This window comes from Pristiophorus japonicus, chromosome 24 (assembly GCF_044704955.1).
Source record: "Pristiophorus japonicus isolate sPriJap1 chromosome 24, sPriJap1.hap1, whole genome shotgun sequence".
In the NCBI taxonomy this organism is placed as follows: Eukaryota; Metazoa; Chordata; class Chondrichthyes; family Pristiophoridae; genus Pristiophorus; species Pristiophorus japonicus.
In genome coordinates, this window is record NC_092000.1 from 19720477 (window position 1) to 19736186 (window position 15710).

The following is a 15710-nucleotide window of genomic DNA, read 5'->3' on the forward strand; positions in this document are numbered from 1 at the left end:
GCCTTGCATTGGCCAGTTAAATATGGAGGTTTACAGGGGCAATATTGGGGAGATTTGGACACGGGGTTAAGTCTCAGAACAGGCAGGAGCAGGCCAACCAAGCAACGTCGTGTTGTTCAGAATCCATCAAAGTATTTGGATGGATTTTGGTTTTGGTACAATTTTATCTAAGGTATTAAGTAAATGAAAGGGATAGTCTGCATCACCATAGTCCTGAGTAGAGTGAAGTTACCACAAGCACAGATACCACATAACAGACCTCATGGCGGGGGTAATTTTAATCTAATTAACCTCTGGGTCGGAAGGTTGTGGGTTCAAGTCCCACACCCCAGGGACTTGAGCACATAAATCTAGGCTGACACTCCCAGTGCAGTGCTGAGGGAGTGCTACACTGTTGGAGGTGCCGTCTTTCAGGTGAGACGTTAAACCGAGGCCCCGTCTGCTCTCTCAGGTGGACGTAAAAGATCCCATGGCACTATTTCAAAGAAGAGCAAGAGAGTTACCCCGGTGTCCTGGGGCCAATATTTATCCCTCAATCAACATAACAAAAAAAAACATTATCTGGTCATTGTCACATTGTTGTTTGTGGGAGCTTGCTGTGCGCAAATTGGCGGCCGCGTTTCCCACACTGCAACAGTGACTACACTCCAAAAGTACTTCACTGGCTTGTGAAGCGCTTTGGGATGTCCGGTGGTTGTGAAAGGCGCTATATAAATGCAAGTCTTCCTTTCTTTCCTTTCCAATTGGCCGGGCAGGAAAGCTACGGGATTGGGTGGAATTTTACACCCCGCCCCAATATTAACTTCAATGGGGATGCATTAGTGGTGTGTGCACGAGGTTAAAATTGCCCCCTGACACAGCAATAGTTGCACGGATTTGAGATGAGAAACCGAAGCGGGGGGGTTTACCAGAGTCTTCTCCTTCAGTGACCGACCGCCAGTGAATGTCCATCTGATTTCCCTTTGCCGACAGCGACGCTGTTTTAGCATCTGACACGTTGTGACCCCGCAGCACTTCCATTTGAACTTCTGTTAAAACAACGACAAGAGCTGGTAAATGTTTGTGACAGCACGGTGGTGAGAATTGAAGCTAGCTGCCTGCCTGTGTATCAGACACAGCTTGCAGCTCTCCCCAACGGATTGAAGCTACTAGTGTCAGCCGTGGCTCAGTGGGCAGCACTCTCTCGCCTCTAAGTCAGAAGGTTGTGGGTTCAAGTCCCACTCCAGAAATCTAGGCTGATGCTCCCAGTGCAGTGCTGAGGGAGTGCTGCTCTGTTGGAGGTGCTGTCTTTTGGATGAGACGTTAAACCGAAGCCCTGTCTGCTCTCTCAGGTGGACGCAAAAGATCCCGTGGCCACGATTTTGAAGACGAGCAGGGGAGTTATCCCCTGTGTCTTGCCCATTATTTATCCCTCAATCAACATAATGAAAAAACAGATTATCTGGATCACGACCACATTGCTGTTTGTGGGAGCTTGCTGTGTGCAAATTGGCTACCACATTATAACATTGAGTGCAGTTCATTGGAACTCGTTTTAAGAGTGGAAGCAAGTCTTCCTCGATTCCGAGGGACTGTCTATGATGATGATGGATGTAAGGTGCTTTGGGACATCCAGTGATGGTGAAATGCCCCCAAGCCTTTGTTGTAATTTATAGGCTTTTAGTGGTGCCAGCTAATGTCCATCTCTTAATTGACCTCACGCTCGCTGCCCCTCTCCAGCCCCTGGTGACGTCACGCGTGATGGGGTTTCTCAATTTAAGACACGGAGCGCCCTTTACCCCTTGAACCCCAACACAAGGCCTCGCAGCCGGTGCTGCCTGTTTCCCCGGCCTGCCTTACCGATATTGCCGAGGGACATGTTCCTCTTTTCCTGGTCGGGCAGCGTGAACGCCACAGCCATCACTGAATTCTCCATGGTCTGCAGGGACAATGCCAGTGCCTGCTGGCGCTCTTCTGCACCCATATTTTCCATCAGGGAGCTGTTTCCCAGCAGCTCGTTGGTGAACGTCGTGATATTCTGCGGGATTTAAGCAGTCCGGTCAGTGAGGCTACAACCTGCATACTTAAGGCCCACTGACAGTTGTCCCGCATTCTCACTCCGAAATGAGGCTAATTCACGTGCAGAAGTCCGTTTGGAGACGCATATTTAAAGAGGGACTTTATGAGGCCACGGCAAACCAGGGCCATTAATGACGGCAAGTTATACAATGGGTACCATGTGTATTAGATCAGAGGAGCACCTGTACAGTAATAATAACATAGGAACAGGAGTTGGCTATTTGGCATCTCGAGCCTGTCCCGCCATTCAATGAGATCGCGGCTGATCTGCGACCTAACTCCATATACCCGCCTCTGCCCCATATCCCTTAATACATTTGCTTAACAAAATCTACCAATCTCTGATTTAAAATTAACAATTGAACCAGCAACAACTGCCATTTGGAGAAGAGAGTTCCACCCTTTCCGTGTCGAAGTATTTCCGAACTTCATTCCTGAAAGGCCTGGCTCTAATTTTTAGACAGTGCACCCTCGTTTTTTGCCTCTCCCAGGAGATCACATGGCTCCAGTTGAGGTGGAGTGTAGAATGTTTCGGTGTAAGGGGTGTCGCAGTTGTGTGGGCCGGGTGCTCTTTACCTTTCCACCATTGTTCATTGTTCATAGGTTTATATGTAACCTTCAGGGCTGCTGACCGAGGGCCGTGCGGCTCTTTGTCGGCCGGCGTGGATATGATGGGTCAAAATGGCCTCCTTCTGCGCTGTAGATTTTGATGTTTCTAGTCCTGGACATCCCAACCAGCAGAAATAGTTTCTCTCTATCTACCCTATCAGTTCCCCTTAATATCCTGAATGCTTCGATCGTATCATCCCTTAACCTAAATTCCAGGGAATAGCAGGTTGGGATGGGTTGGGTGTTGGGCAGGGGTGAGGTAGAATTCTCGGAGGTTGAATTTTATGATCCTTAGGAACGTAGGAACAGGAGGAGGCCATTCAGCCCCTCGAGCTTGCAATGCAAATAGATCATGGTAAATCTGCACACATATCGCAGTGTGGGCTGGCCCGTGCTGCCCCTGGGCCCTCGCCTCTTCTGGGCTATCGTCCTGGTTAACCCTTGCTACTGGACCAAGACCTAGCTCTGTCAAGCCCGTGTGGTGGCTGGTGTGCAACGGCCACTCCACGTTAAAAAAATCCACGCACAGGCATCTTCTACCTTTCAAGATTTAGTTTGGGACTTGGAATTTTAGGTCCACCTGTGAACTTTTTGATGTGGAAGCAAGTCATCCTCGATTGGAGGGACTGCCTATGCTGATGATGAGGTTAATTTGCACCTCAACTCCAGTTTCCCACCTTTGCTCCTTGAGTGGGTGTAAATGATCCCAGAGCACAATTGCGAAGGGGAGCACGGGACCTTCTCCCCGGTGTCTTGGCCAGTATTAATCCCTCAACCAATGTCACTAAAACAGATTATCTGGTCATTGCTGATTGTAGGAACTTGCTGTGCACAAATTGGCTTCTGCTTTTCGTACATTACAACAGTGACCACACTGCAAAAGTACTTAATTGGCTGTAAAGTGCTTTGGGATGTCCTGAGGAGGTGAAAGGCGCTATAGAAATACATGTTCGTTCTTTCCACTTCAGGGGCTTGAGCACAAAAAAAAAAATCTAGGCTGACACTCCAGTGCAGTGCTGAGGGGGTCGCCCCAGTGCAGTGCTGAAGGAGTGCTCCAGTGTAATGCTCAGGGAGTGCTCCAGTGCAGTGCCGAGGGAGTGCTCCAGTGCAGTGCTCAGGGAGTGCTCCAGTGCAGTGCTGAGGGAGTGCTCCAGTGCAGTGCCGAGGGAGTGCTCCAGTGCAGTGCTCAGGGAGTGCTCCAGTGCAGTACTGAGGGAGTGCTCTAGTGCAGTGCTGAGGGAGTGCTCCAGTGCAGTGCTCAGGGAGTGCTCCAGTGCAGTGCTCAGGGAGTGCTCCAGTGCGGTGCAGCTCCACTTTCCCGCCCGCTCCCCATAACCCCTGACCCCTTATTGTTTAAGAAACTGGGAACTATGCTCTCCACCCGCTCCTTATTTGCTCCTGGTTGGGTGCAGTGTCTGGTGCACTGATGACCCACAGAGAGAAGGACGTTTCCAGGTTCCATGCCCGAATTAGCGCTGGGGCGCGGGCTACAATGGAAGTCAGTGCCCTGCGAAAGAAAATTTGCAGCAACCACGTTCCCTGATTGTGGTCCATGGCTTCCTGCTAGAAAGTCTTCACATCTGGGGAGTGGAAAAGTGGGATCAAGGTGAGCTGGAATGCCCCTCATGGTGGATAGCCCGAGACAATCAATACCTGAGTTAATAAATGGGGGAAAAGGACAATTGAGGGAGGGACTGGAGAGCTAATGAAAGATTATAAAAGAGTTTGATAGGGTGGATGTAGAGAAGATATTTCCACTTGCAGTTGAGAGCAGAACTCGGGATATAAATATAAATATAAGATAGTCACTATTAAATCCAATAGGGAATTCAGGAGAAACTCCTTTACCCAGAGGGTGGTGAGAATGTGGATCTTTCTGCCACAGGGATCCTCATCATAGATAGTTCCTCGGAATCGAGGAAGACTTGCTTCCACTCTTAGCATGAGTTCTCATGTGACTGAACAGTCCAATATGAGAACCACAGTCCCTGTCACAGGTGGGACAGACAGTGGTTGAGGGAAAGGGTTGGTGGGATTGGTTTACCGCAGGCTCCTTCTGCTGCCTGCGCTTGTTTTCTGCATGCTCTCGGCGATGAGACTCGAGGCGCTCAGCGCCCTCCCGGATGCACTTCCTCCACTTAGGGCGGTCTTTGGCCAGGGACCCCCAGTTGTCAGTGGGGATGTTGCACTTTATCAGGGAGGCTTTGAGGGTGTCCTTGTAACATTTCCGCTGCCCACCTTTGGTTGGTTTGCCATGGGCGAATTCCGCGTTGAGCGCTTGCTTTGGGAGTCTAGTGTCTGGCATGCGGACAATGCAGCCTACCCAGCGGAGCTGATCGAGTGTGGTCAGTGCTTCGATGTTGGAGCACTTCAACTAGTCCCACTCCCCTGCCCTTTCCCCATAGCCCTGCAAATTTTTGCCTTTCAGTTACTTATCCAATTCCCTTTTGAAAGCCACGATCGAGTCTGCCTCCACCACCCGCTCAGGCAGCGCATTCCAGATCCCAACCACTCGCTGCGTAAAAAAAGTTTTTCCTCATGTCGCCTTTGGTTCTTCTGCCAATCGCCTTAAAATCTGTGTCCTCTGGTTCTTGACCCTTCCACCAATGGGAACAGTTTCTCTCCATCGACTCTGTCCAGACCCCTCATGATTTTGAACACCTCGATCAAATTTCCTCTCAACCTTCTCTGCTCTGAGGAGAACCACCTCCAGTCTATCAATATAACTGAAGTCCCTCATCTAAGGCCTTCACATCCTTCCTGAAGTGCGGTGCCCAGGTAAGTTTTATTTATATAGCACCTTTAACGTAGTAAAACGTCCCAAAGCGTTTCACAACAATTTTACAACACGTTAGATATTGACCATTGAGGGAAAGAGAGAAAAAGCACGAGAAGGAAATGTAAAAAGAGGTTAAAGGCTCGGGTTCGAAGCGGCAGCCAAAATGCGCACGCAGATAGACACAGGCGAAAAAAACTAAAAAAAATACATTTAAATGACATTGTAAATAATACAATAAGGAGTATACAATAGTAAAATCAGTATAATTATAATTAAGCAAAATTAAATAATATATACCATAATTATAAATTAAGTTAAAATTAGAAAATCAGCAATTAAATCAAATTAAATCAATTGTTAGCTTTGTTTAAGATGCATCCCCTGATTGGACACAATGATCTAGTTGAGGCCGAACCAGTGTTTTACACAGGTTGATCAGAATTTCCAGACTTTTGTCCATGAGGGAGAAGGGAATAGAGGATATGGTGACGGGGTGGGAGGAGGCTGGTGTGGAGCATAAACACCGGCACGGACCTGTTGGGTCGAATGGCTTGTTCTTGATCCATAAATACTTTGCAATACTTTGCAATAGCTGGTGGTGACTATGAGCCATCTTTACATAGGGCTCAAAGGGAACATTGGTAACAGGAAATGAATTGCAATGGAGGTCGCAAATCAGTGTCCCATGCTTGGTGTATGCAAAGAAACTATTTCTCTATATGCCGACCGTGAATTAAATCCACCTGAGTTCCATACACCCTGCGCACCCCTCACCATCAGATACTGCTCAGAGTCAAAGCTCTCTTCACTGTGCAACCTGTCACACACATTGTAATCGCGAAAAAAGCCGATGATGGCACAGTAAGGATCGGGTGCTCCGTGCCCAGGCTCCGGACCTGAGTCGCTCGCCTGGAAAGAGAGAGAGAGAGAGAGAGAGTGAAATCAGTTCATGTTCTTACACCGGAAAATACAATAGCTACATGTGCGCTAGTCCTTACTCTCATGTGTAATAGTCAAGAACATCAGTACTGGCATGTGTGATATTCAGGGACAATATTACTGGCATGTGTGATATTCAGGGACAATATTACTGGCATGTGTGATATTCAGGAACAATATTACTGGCAAGTGTGATATTCAGGAACAATATTACTGGCATGTGTGATATTCAGGGACACTATTACTGGCATATGTGATATTCAGGGACAATATTACTGGCATATGTGATATTCAGGAACAATATTACTGGCATGTGTGATATTCAGGGACAATATTACTGGCATATGTGATATTCAGGGACAATATTACTGACATGTGTGATATTCAGGGACAATATTACTGGCATGTGTGCTATTCAGGGACAATATTACTGGCATGTGTGATATTCAGGAACAATATTACAGGCATGTGATATTCAGGAACAATATTACTGGCAAGTGTGATATTCAGGGACAATATTACTAGCATGTGTAATATTCAGGAACAATATTACTGGCATGTGTGATATTCAGGGACAATATTACTAGCATGTGTAATATTCAGGGACAATATTACTGGCATGTGTGATATTCAGGGACAATATTACTGGCATGTGTAATATTCAGGGACAATATTACTAGCATGTGTGATATTCAGGGACAATATTACTGGCATGTGTGATATTCAGGGACAATATTACTGGCATGTGTGATATTCAGGGACAATATTACTGGCATGTGTGATATTCAGGGACAATATTACTGGCATGTGTAATATTCAGGGACAATATTACTAGCATGTGTGATATTCAGGGACAATATTACTGGCATGTGTGATATTCAGGGACAATATTACTGGCATGTGTGATATTCAGGGACAATATTACTGGCATGTGTAATATTCAGGGACAATATTACTAGCATGTGTGATATTCAGGAACAATATTACTGGCATGTGTGATATTCAGGGACAATATTACTGGCATGTTTGATAGTCAAGGACAATATTATGAATAATAAGGGAGTCAAGGATTATGGGGAGCGGGAAGGGAAGTGGAGTTGAGGCTAAGATCAGATCAATCCCAAATGAATGAAACATCATCTATCCCTTATCCTAAGACTATGTCCCCTGGTTCTGGACTTCCCCACCATCGGCAAGATTCTTACCGCATCTAACCTGTCCAGTCCCGTCAGAATCTTGTACGTTTCTATGAGATCCCCTCTCATCCTTCTAAACTCCAGTATATAAAGGCCCAGTTGATCCAGTCTCTCCTCATATGTCAGTCCCGCCATCCCGGGAATCAGTCTGGTGAACCTTCGCTGCACTTCCTCAATAGCAAGAATGTCCTTCCTCAAATTAGGAGACTAAAACTGAACATAATATTCCAGGTGAGGCCTCACTAAGGCCCTGTACAACTGCAGTAAGACCTCCCTGTTCCGATACACAAATCCTCTAGCTATGAAGGCCAACATACCATTTGCCTTCTTCACCGCCTGTTGTACCTACATGCCAACTTTGAACCATGACACCCAGGTCTCGTTGCACCGCCACCTTTCCTAATCTGCCGCCATTCAGATAATATTCTGCTTCGTGTTTTTGCCCCCAAAGTGGATAACCTCACATTTATTCACATTATACTGCATCTGCCATGCATTTTCCCACTCACCTAACCTGTTCAAGTCACCTGCAGCCTTTTAGCATCCTCCTCACAGCTCACACCGCCACCCAGTTTAGTGTCATCTGCAAACTTGGAGATATTACACTCAATTCCTTCATCTAAATCATTAATGTATATTGTAAAGAGCTGGGGTCCCAGCACTGAGCCCTGTGGCACTCCACTAGTCACTGCCTGCCATTCTGAAAAGAACCCGTTTATCCCGACTCTCTGCTTCCTGTCTGCCAACCAGTTCTCTATCCACGTCAGTACATTACCCCCAATACCATATGCTTTAATTTTGCACACCAATCTTTTGTCTGGGACCTTGTCAAAAGCCTTTTGAAAGTCCAAATACACCACGTCCACTGGTTCTCCCTTGCCCACTCTACTAGTTACATCGTCAAAAAATTGTAGAAGATTTGTCAAGCAGGATTTCCCTTTCATAAATCCATGCTGACTTGGACCGATCCTGTCACTGCTTTCCAAATGCACTGCTATTTCATCTCTAATCATTGATTCCAACATTTTCCCCACTGATGACAGGCTAACCGGTCTATAATTACCCGTTTTCTCTTTCCCTCCTTTTTTAAACAGTGGTGTTACATTAGCTACCCTCCAGTCCATAGGAACTGATCCAGAGTCGCTAGACTGTTGGAAAATGATCACCAATGCATCCACTATTTCTATGGCCACTTTCTTACGTACTCTGGGATGCAGACTATCAGGCCCTGGGGATTTATCAGCCTTTAATCCCATCAATTTCCCTAACACAATTTCCCGCCTAATAAGGATTTCCTTCAGTTCCTCCTTCTCACTAGACCCTCGGTCCCCTAGTATTTCCAGAAGGTTATTTGTGTCTTCCTTCGTGAAAACAGAACCCAAATATTTGTTTAACTGGTCCGCCATTTCTTTATTCCCCATTATAAATTCACTTGAATCGGACTGCAAGGGATCTACGTTTGTTTTCACTAATCTTTTTCTCTTCACATATCTATAGAAGCTTTTGCAGTCAGTTTTTATGTTCCCAGCAAGCTTCCTCTCATACTCTATTTTCCCCCTCCTAATTAAACCCTTTGTCCTCCTCTGCTGTATTACAAAATTCTCCCAGTCCTCAGGTTTGCTGCTTTTTCTGGCCAATTTGTATGCCTCTTCCTTGGATTTAACACTATCCTTAATGTCCCTTGTTAGCCACGGTTGAGCCACCTTCCCAGTTTTATTTTTACTCCAGATAGGGATGGACAATTGTTGAAGTTCAACCATGTGATCTTTAAATGTTTGCCATTGCCTATCCACCGTCAAACCTTTAAGTATCATTCGCCAATCTATTCTAGCCAATTCACGTCTCATACCATCGAAGTTATCTTTCCCCAAATTCAGGACCCTCGTCTCTGAATTAACTGTGTCACTCTCCATCTTAATAAAGAATTCTACCATATTATGGTCACTCTTCCCCTAGGGGCCTCGCACAACAAGATTGTTAATTAGTTCTTTCTCATTACACATCACCCAGTCTAGAATGGCCAGCCCTCTAGTTGGTTCCTCGACATATTGGTCAAGAAAACCATCCCTAATACACTCCAGGAAATCCTCCTCCACCACATTGCTACCAGTTTGGTTAGCCCAGTCAATATGTAGATTAAAGTCGCCCATGATAACTGCTGTACCTTTATTGCACGCATCCCTAATTTCTTGTTTGATGCTGTCCCCATCCTCATTATTACTGTTTGTTGGTCTGTACACAACTCTCACTGGTATTTTCTGCCCTTTGGTATTCCGTAGCTCCACCCATACCGATTCCACATCATCCAAGCTAATGTCCTTCCTTACTATTGCATTAATTTCCTCTTTAACCAGCAATGCCACCCCACCTCCTTTTCCTTTCTGTCTATCCTTCCTAAATGTTGAATACCAGATCATAATGTTGAATAATGACTCAAAAGACTTGTTACTGTAAACTGCCTCAGTGTAAACCTGATCCAACTTTATTCACGCCCAAAGTAACCCGCGTGACATGGTGCCCGCGCTTATATATCAGTGACCGCACACGGGCGCGTACAGCCCGATGACCTCTGATAGTGGTGCCCCCTGGTGTCTGGTGACCCACCAAGCCAAAATACATAACAACATCCCCTTTCAAGATCTTAATATCAGTCTTTTAAAAAATTAAGACGGTCTGGAACTTTCTGCTCACGAGTTGATCGTCTCAGTTCAACTTCAGTTCTAGGTGAGCGTTCTGAGTCAGAAGGCTGAGTAACCGATCTGATGGGAATGGTAATGACCACATCAGAGACTGGAGGTCCAGTTTCAATAACGACAGCAGAGTCCTCTGATGAATGAACATTGGTTGGTTGGTCACTGACTGCATCTTCCTTACGCGGTTCCAGTTCATTTGTATGTCACAGTTTTATCTGATCAACATGTTTCCTGCATGTTTGCCCATTCTCGAGCATGACAATAAACACTCTGTTACCCTCCTTGGCTGTAACAGTACTGGCGACCCACTTTGTGCCTTGACCATAGTTCAGTACATAAACCGGATCGTTGACAGAGATGTCACGTGACACAGCAGCACGATCATGATACCCTTGCTGACTTTGACGTCTGGTTTCAACATGATCATTCAAATCGGGACAAACAAGAGAGAGCTTGGTCTTGAGATTTCTCTTCATCAGTAGTTCAGCAGGGGAAACCCCAATAAGCGTATGAGGTTCTGTCCTGTAACTGAGCAGTATACAGGACAAGCGAGTCTGCAGTGAACCCTGAGTTATACATTTCATACTCTGCTTGATCGTTTGAACAGCACGCTCTGCTTGACCATTAGAAGCAGGTTTGAATGGGGCTGACCTCACATGTTTGATAACATTGAGTTTCATGAAGTCTTGAACAACAATGTCAGGCAAACCATGAGTAGCAAACATGACACGAAGGCTCGCAATAGTAGCTGTAGACATATTGGATGACATAATAATACACTCTATCCACTTTGAATATGCATCCACCACAACAAAAAACATCTTTCCCAGGAAAGGGCCCACAAAATCGATGGTTTAGATGGCCACGACCAAAGACTCAGCGGAGATTCCGCTGGTACTTTACTTATCTGCATGCAAGTATTGCACTGATGCACACATGATTCCAGACCAGAGTCAATTCCAGGCCACCATACATGAGCCCTAGCAATGGCTTTCATTATGACAATACCAGGATGAGTGCTATATAGTTCACGTACAGATTTTTCTCGACCTTTCTTAGACATAACAACATGATCACCCCACAGTAAACAATCTGACTGAATGGACAGTTCATCTTTGCGACGATTGTAAGGTTTGGTCTCATCACACATTTCCATAGGTATTGCAGACCAATCACCACCGAGGACACAACGTTTCACAACCGATAAAATAGGGTCATGGCTGGTCCAGATCCTGACTTGTTCAGCAGTGACTGTTGTTCCTTCACTCTCAAAAGCATCCATTACTAACACTAAATCTGCGGATTGAGGCGTTTCCATCTCAGGTGTGGGCAATGGCAGACAACTCAGTGCATCGGCACAATTCTCACTGCCAGGTCTATGATGAATAACATAATCATAGGCAGACAATGTCAACACCCACCTCTGGATATGGGATGATGCATTGGTACTAATACCTTTGTTTTCCGAAAACAATGAAATTAATGGCTTGTGATCCGTTTCGAGTTCAAAACGAATACCAAACAGGTACTGATGCATCTTTATGACCCCACATACACAGGCCAAAGCTTCTTTTTCTACCATGCTGTAAGCTCTTTTGACAAACTTCTCGAAGCATACGCAACAGGTTGTAGCTTACCCGACTCATTTGCTTGTTGGAGCACATAGCCAACCCCATATGATGAAGCATCACAGGCCAATACAAGTCGCTTACACGGATCATAATGAACAAGCAACTTGTTTGAACTAAGCAGATTCTTAGCTTTCGCAAAGGCTCTATCTTGAGACGCACCCCAGACCCAGTTGTCGCCTTTTCTGAGTAGCACGTGCAGTGGCTCCAACAAAGTGCTAAATCTGGGTAAGAAATTACCAAAGTAGTTGAGTAGCCCAAGGAATGAATGCAGCTCCGTTACATTCTGAGGCCTGGGTGCATTTTTGATGGCCTTGGTTTTCGAATCAGTAGGCCTGATGCCATTAGCAGCAATCTTCCTCCCCAGGAATTCAACTACAGGTTCCATGAAGACACACTTCGAACGTTTCAGCCTGAGTCCTACTTTGTCCAGACAATGTAGGACTTCTTCAAGATAGTTCAGATGTTCAGTAGTGTCGCGACCTGTGACCAGAATGTCATCTTGAAACACAACAGTTCTAGGAACGGACTTCAGTAGACATAGAAACATAGAAACATAGAAAACAGGTGCCATAGAAAATAGGAGAACGCCATTCGGCCCTTCGAGCCTGAACCACCATTCAATAAGATCAAGGCTGATCATTCCCTCAGTACCCCTTTCCTGCTTTCTCTCCATATCCCTTGATCCCCTTAGCTGTAAGGGCCATAACTAACTCCCTCTTGAATATATCCAATGAACTGGCATCAACAACTCTCTGTGGCAGGGAATTCTACAGGTTAACCACTCTCTGAGTGAAGAAGTTTTTCCTCATCTGAGTCCTAAATAGCTTACCCCTTATCCTAAGACTGTGTCCCCTGGTTCTGGACTTCCCTAACATCGGGAACATTCTACCCGCATCTAACCTGTCCCATCCCGTCAGAATCTTATATGTTTCTATGAGATCCCCTCTCATCCTTCTAAACTCCAATGTATAAAGGCCCATATTCTCTCCATATGCAAAGAGCAAAGTTCACCAGAACCCCCCCTGAGTTTGGGCTCATTCGAATGGAATTTTAATTTGGGACTATCTACTGAAAAGCTTGGAACTCTAAAGTGCTTATGGAAGAAACTACGAACTTTAATAGAATTATGAACTTTTATAAGACAAATTCAAGCCTGTGGGCAGACCTAGGGAACAAAAGAAGCCCCCTTGATTATTGAAACTGTCTGGGTGTCAGGACTGAGATAACCTGTCTGGAAGAATGAGTATTTGGAAATCTTCCTCCACAAGAGACATTACCATCACAGTATCACCCAGAGATAGCTCCCCATCAACATGGGTCTAGACAAACCATTTTCAGCATATACATCATAAAGAGGCCCAATCCAGCCTGTATGCGAAAGACTAAGCACAAAAGGACATTGCAATTACCAAACTAATGTTTTCATCAGGAAACAGTTTTTCGAAGATCAACCCACCCAAGACATATCAACTTTAACGAGCCCAACAAAATATTACAAAGAAGAACCAAGCCTGCCAAAATTATACAAAGAGTTGTAAAGAGATTTGGTGGCAAAATTAGAACCACTGAAATCATATAACTGGCCACGGTTTTTCAACAGAGAGGAGAGAGAGGAGAGAGAAGTGGGGGAGAGTGGTGGGTCGCCACTACCTCATCAAGACAAGGAGAGAAACCAACGCGACAGTTGTAAAACTAACTTCTCCAGTCTTGAAGTCCTGAAGGAAGGAAGAACATCACCATCTAACATTAACTATCAAAAGGATTGGTAAGCACAAGTCCCTGCCTGCCCTGGAGTCTAACCTAGCTAGAATTAGGTATTGGGAGGTGGGAGGTATAATCTTACTGCAACCCCCTTTGAATGTGTAGTGTATGGTACATATTATATATTGTATATGGTACATATGGTATATATTAGAGTGATTATAAGTTTGACCTTGTACCTTTCCTTGTATTGTTCTTTATTAGAGTGATTGTAAGTTTGGCCGTGTATTTTCTTACTCGAGTAATAAGCCTATATTACTTTGACTGTAATAAAAACAAAGTTTTTGCATCAAACCTATGTCCTCTGCACTTTTGTCACCACCCCCCCCCCCCCCAAATAAATCCAGAGTACAGAACCCAAGGGCGGGGGAGCGATTCAAAACCACTCAATTTGGTCAGAAAGGAATCTGACCCCCTCATAGAGACCACAACACACCCCAAACACCCCCCCGCCTTACATATATTCCTCTGAAATATGGCTGCAGCCGACGAATTCCAAAATGACACCTGTTGTAGACAAACAGTCCTTTATGGGTGTTGATGCAGGTGAGTTTCTTCGAAGTGTCGACAAGCTCTTGTGTCATATCGGTCGATGTCAGATCTCATTTAGTGAACGACTTTCCACCAGCTAGCATGGCGAACAGGTCATCAGCCTTCGGTAACGGGTACTGATCCTGTTTTGAAAATCAGTTAATCGTAATCTTGTAGTCTCCACAAATCCTGTCAGTGCCATCACTCTTCAACACATGAACAATAGGACTGGCCCACTTGTTAAACTCGACCGGTGATATGACCCCTTCACGTTGGAGTCTGTCAAGTTCAATTTCAACCTTCTCCCTCATTATGTAGGGAACCGAGCCTGATGATAGACAGGCCTTGCATTACAATCCAGGTGAATCTGCACCTTGGCTCCAGTAAAATTACCAATGCCCGGTTCAAACAAAGAAGGAAATTTCTTCAACACTTGAGCACATGAAGTGTCATCCACCAATGACACTGCTTTGATATCATTCCAATTCCACTTGATTTTCTCGAGCCAATTCCTGCCGAACAGTGCCGGACCATTACCTGGGACGATCCATAATGGAAGATCATGAACCACACCATCATATGACACCTTGACTACTGCACTGCTAATCACCGGTATTAGTTCCTTAGTGTAAGTACCCAACTTGACATTGACTGGACTCAGCTTAGGCTTCACAGCCTCAGTGTCCCACAGTTTGTCAAATTTCCTTTGGCTCATTATTGACTGGCTCGCACCCGTGTCCAGCTCCATTGATACAGGCACGCCATTCAGCTTCACATTAACAATAATCGGCTGGCTCCAAGAACGAATACAGACCGTACACTTCCTCCTCGGGTTATTTATCCAGGCCAGCACTGGACTGGTCACCATCAGCAATGTGATGAGTGGCAGCACGCTTGCTCAGTTGTGGGCACATTCTCTGAAGATGCCCCACTTTCGAACAGCCATTACAGGAGTACTGTTTAAACCGACACTGATGAGGCCGATTATTGCCCCCGCAACGCCAACAGGGTGAAATCAGATTCATACCAGTTGGCGGACTTTGAGCAGCTACAGGTTTCACATAAGCGCTCGAGTAGGCCCTGCCATAAGCAGCTCTGCCAGACGACGACACAATCTTGTTTACAGTACTTGCCGTGGAGCTCCGACTCTTCGATGGTATCTGCCTCAAATTATCATCAGTCGTCATGCATGCCTGGGCAGTCGCGATGGCCTTGCTCAAATCCAGCTTCTCTTCGGCCAATAACTTCCGAAGAATCACATCTTGGTTGATGCCTATCACAAAGAGATCTCGCAGCATGTCTTCCAACACGTTCCCAAACTTACACGGCTCAGCAAGAGGTCGCAGGTCAGCGACGAACCCCGGCACATCCTGGCCCTCAGCACGAACATGCATGTAGAAGCGATAGCGTGAGATGATGATCACTCTTTTGGCTTAAGATGGTCATGTACCAAAGCACACAAATCCCCGTATTCTTTTTCCGTAAAGGCGAGAGAAGATTCTTCATAAGGCCA

The 15710-nt window shown here is 45.6% G+C and overlaps 1 protein-coding gene across 5 annotated transcripts in view; it reads right to left on the bottom strand.

Annotated features, from left to right (window-relative positions):
• The window catches only part of LOC139237979 (adhesion G protein-coupled receptor E2-like), a 121589-nt gene that overhangs the window by 35763 nt on the left and 70116 nt on the right, over window positions 1–15710 (bottom strand). For all 5 annotated transcript variants that reach the window (XM_070867343.1, XM_070867342.1, XM_070867344.1 and 2 more), the window contains 3 exons: window positions 6221–6355; window positions 1840–2017; window positions 909–1028 (listed from right to left, as the gene is read on the bottom strand). In XM_070867343.1, coding sequence (XP_070723444.1) covers window positions 909–1028; window positions 1840–2017; window positions 6221–6355 — 433 coding nt within the window. The remainder of the gene's footprint in view (window positions 1–908; window positions 1029–1839; window positions 2018–6220; window positions 6356–15710) is intronic.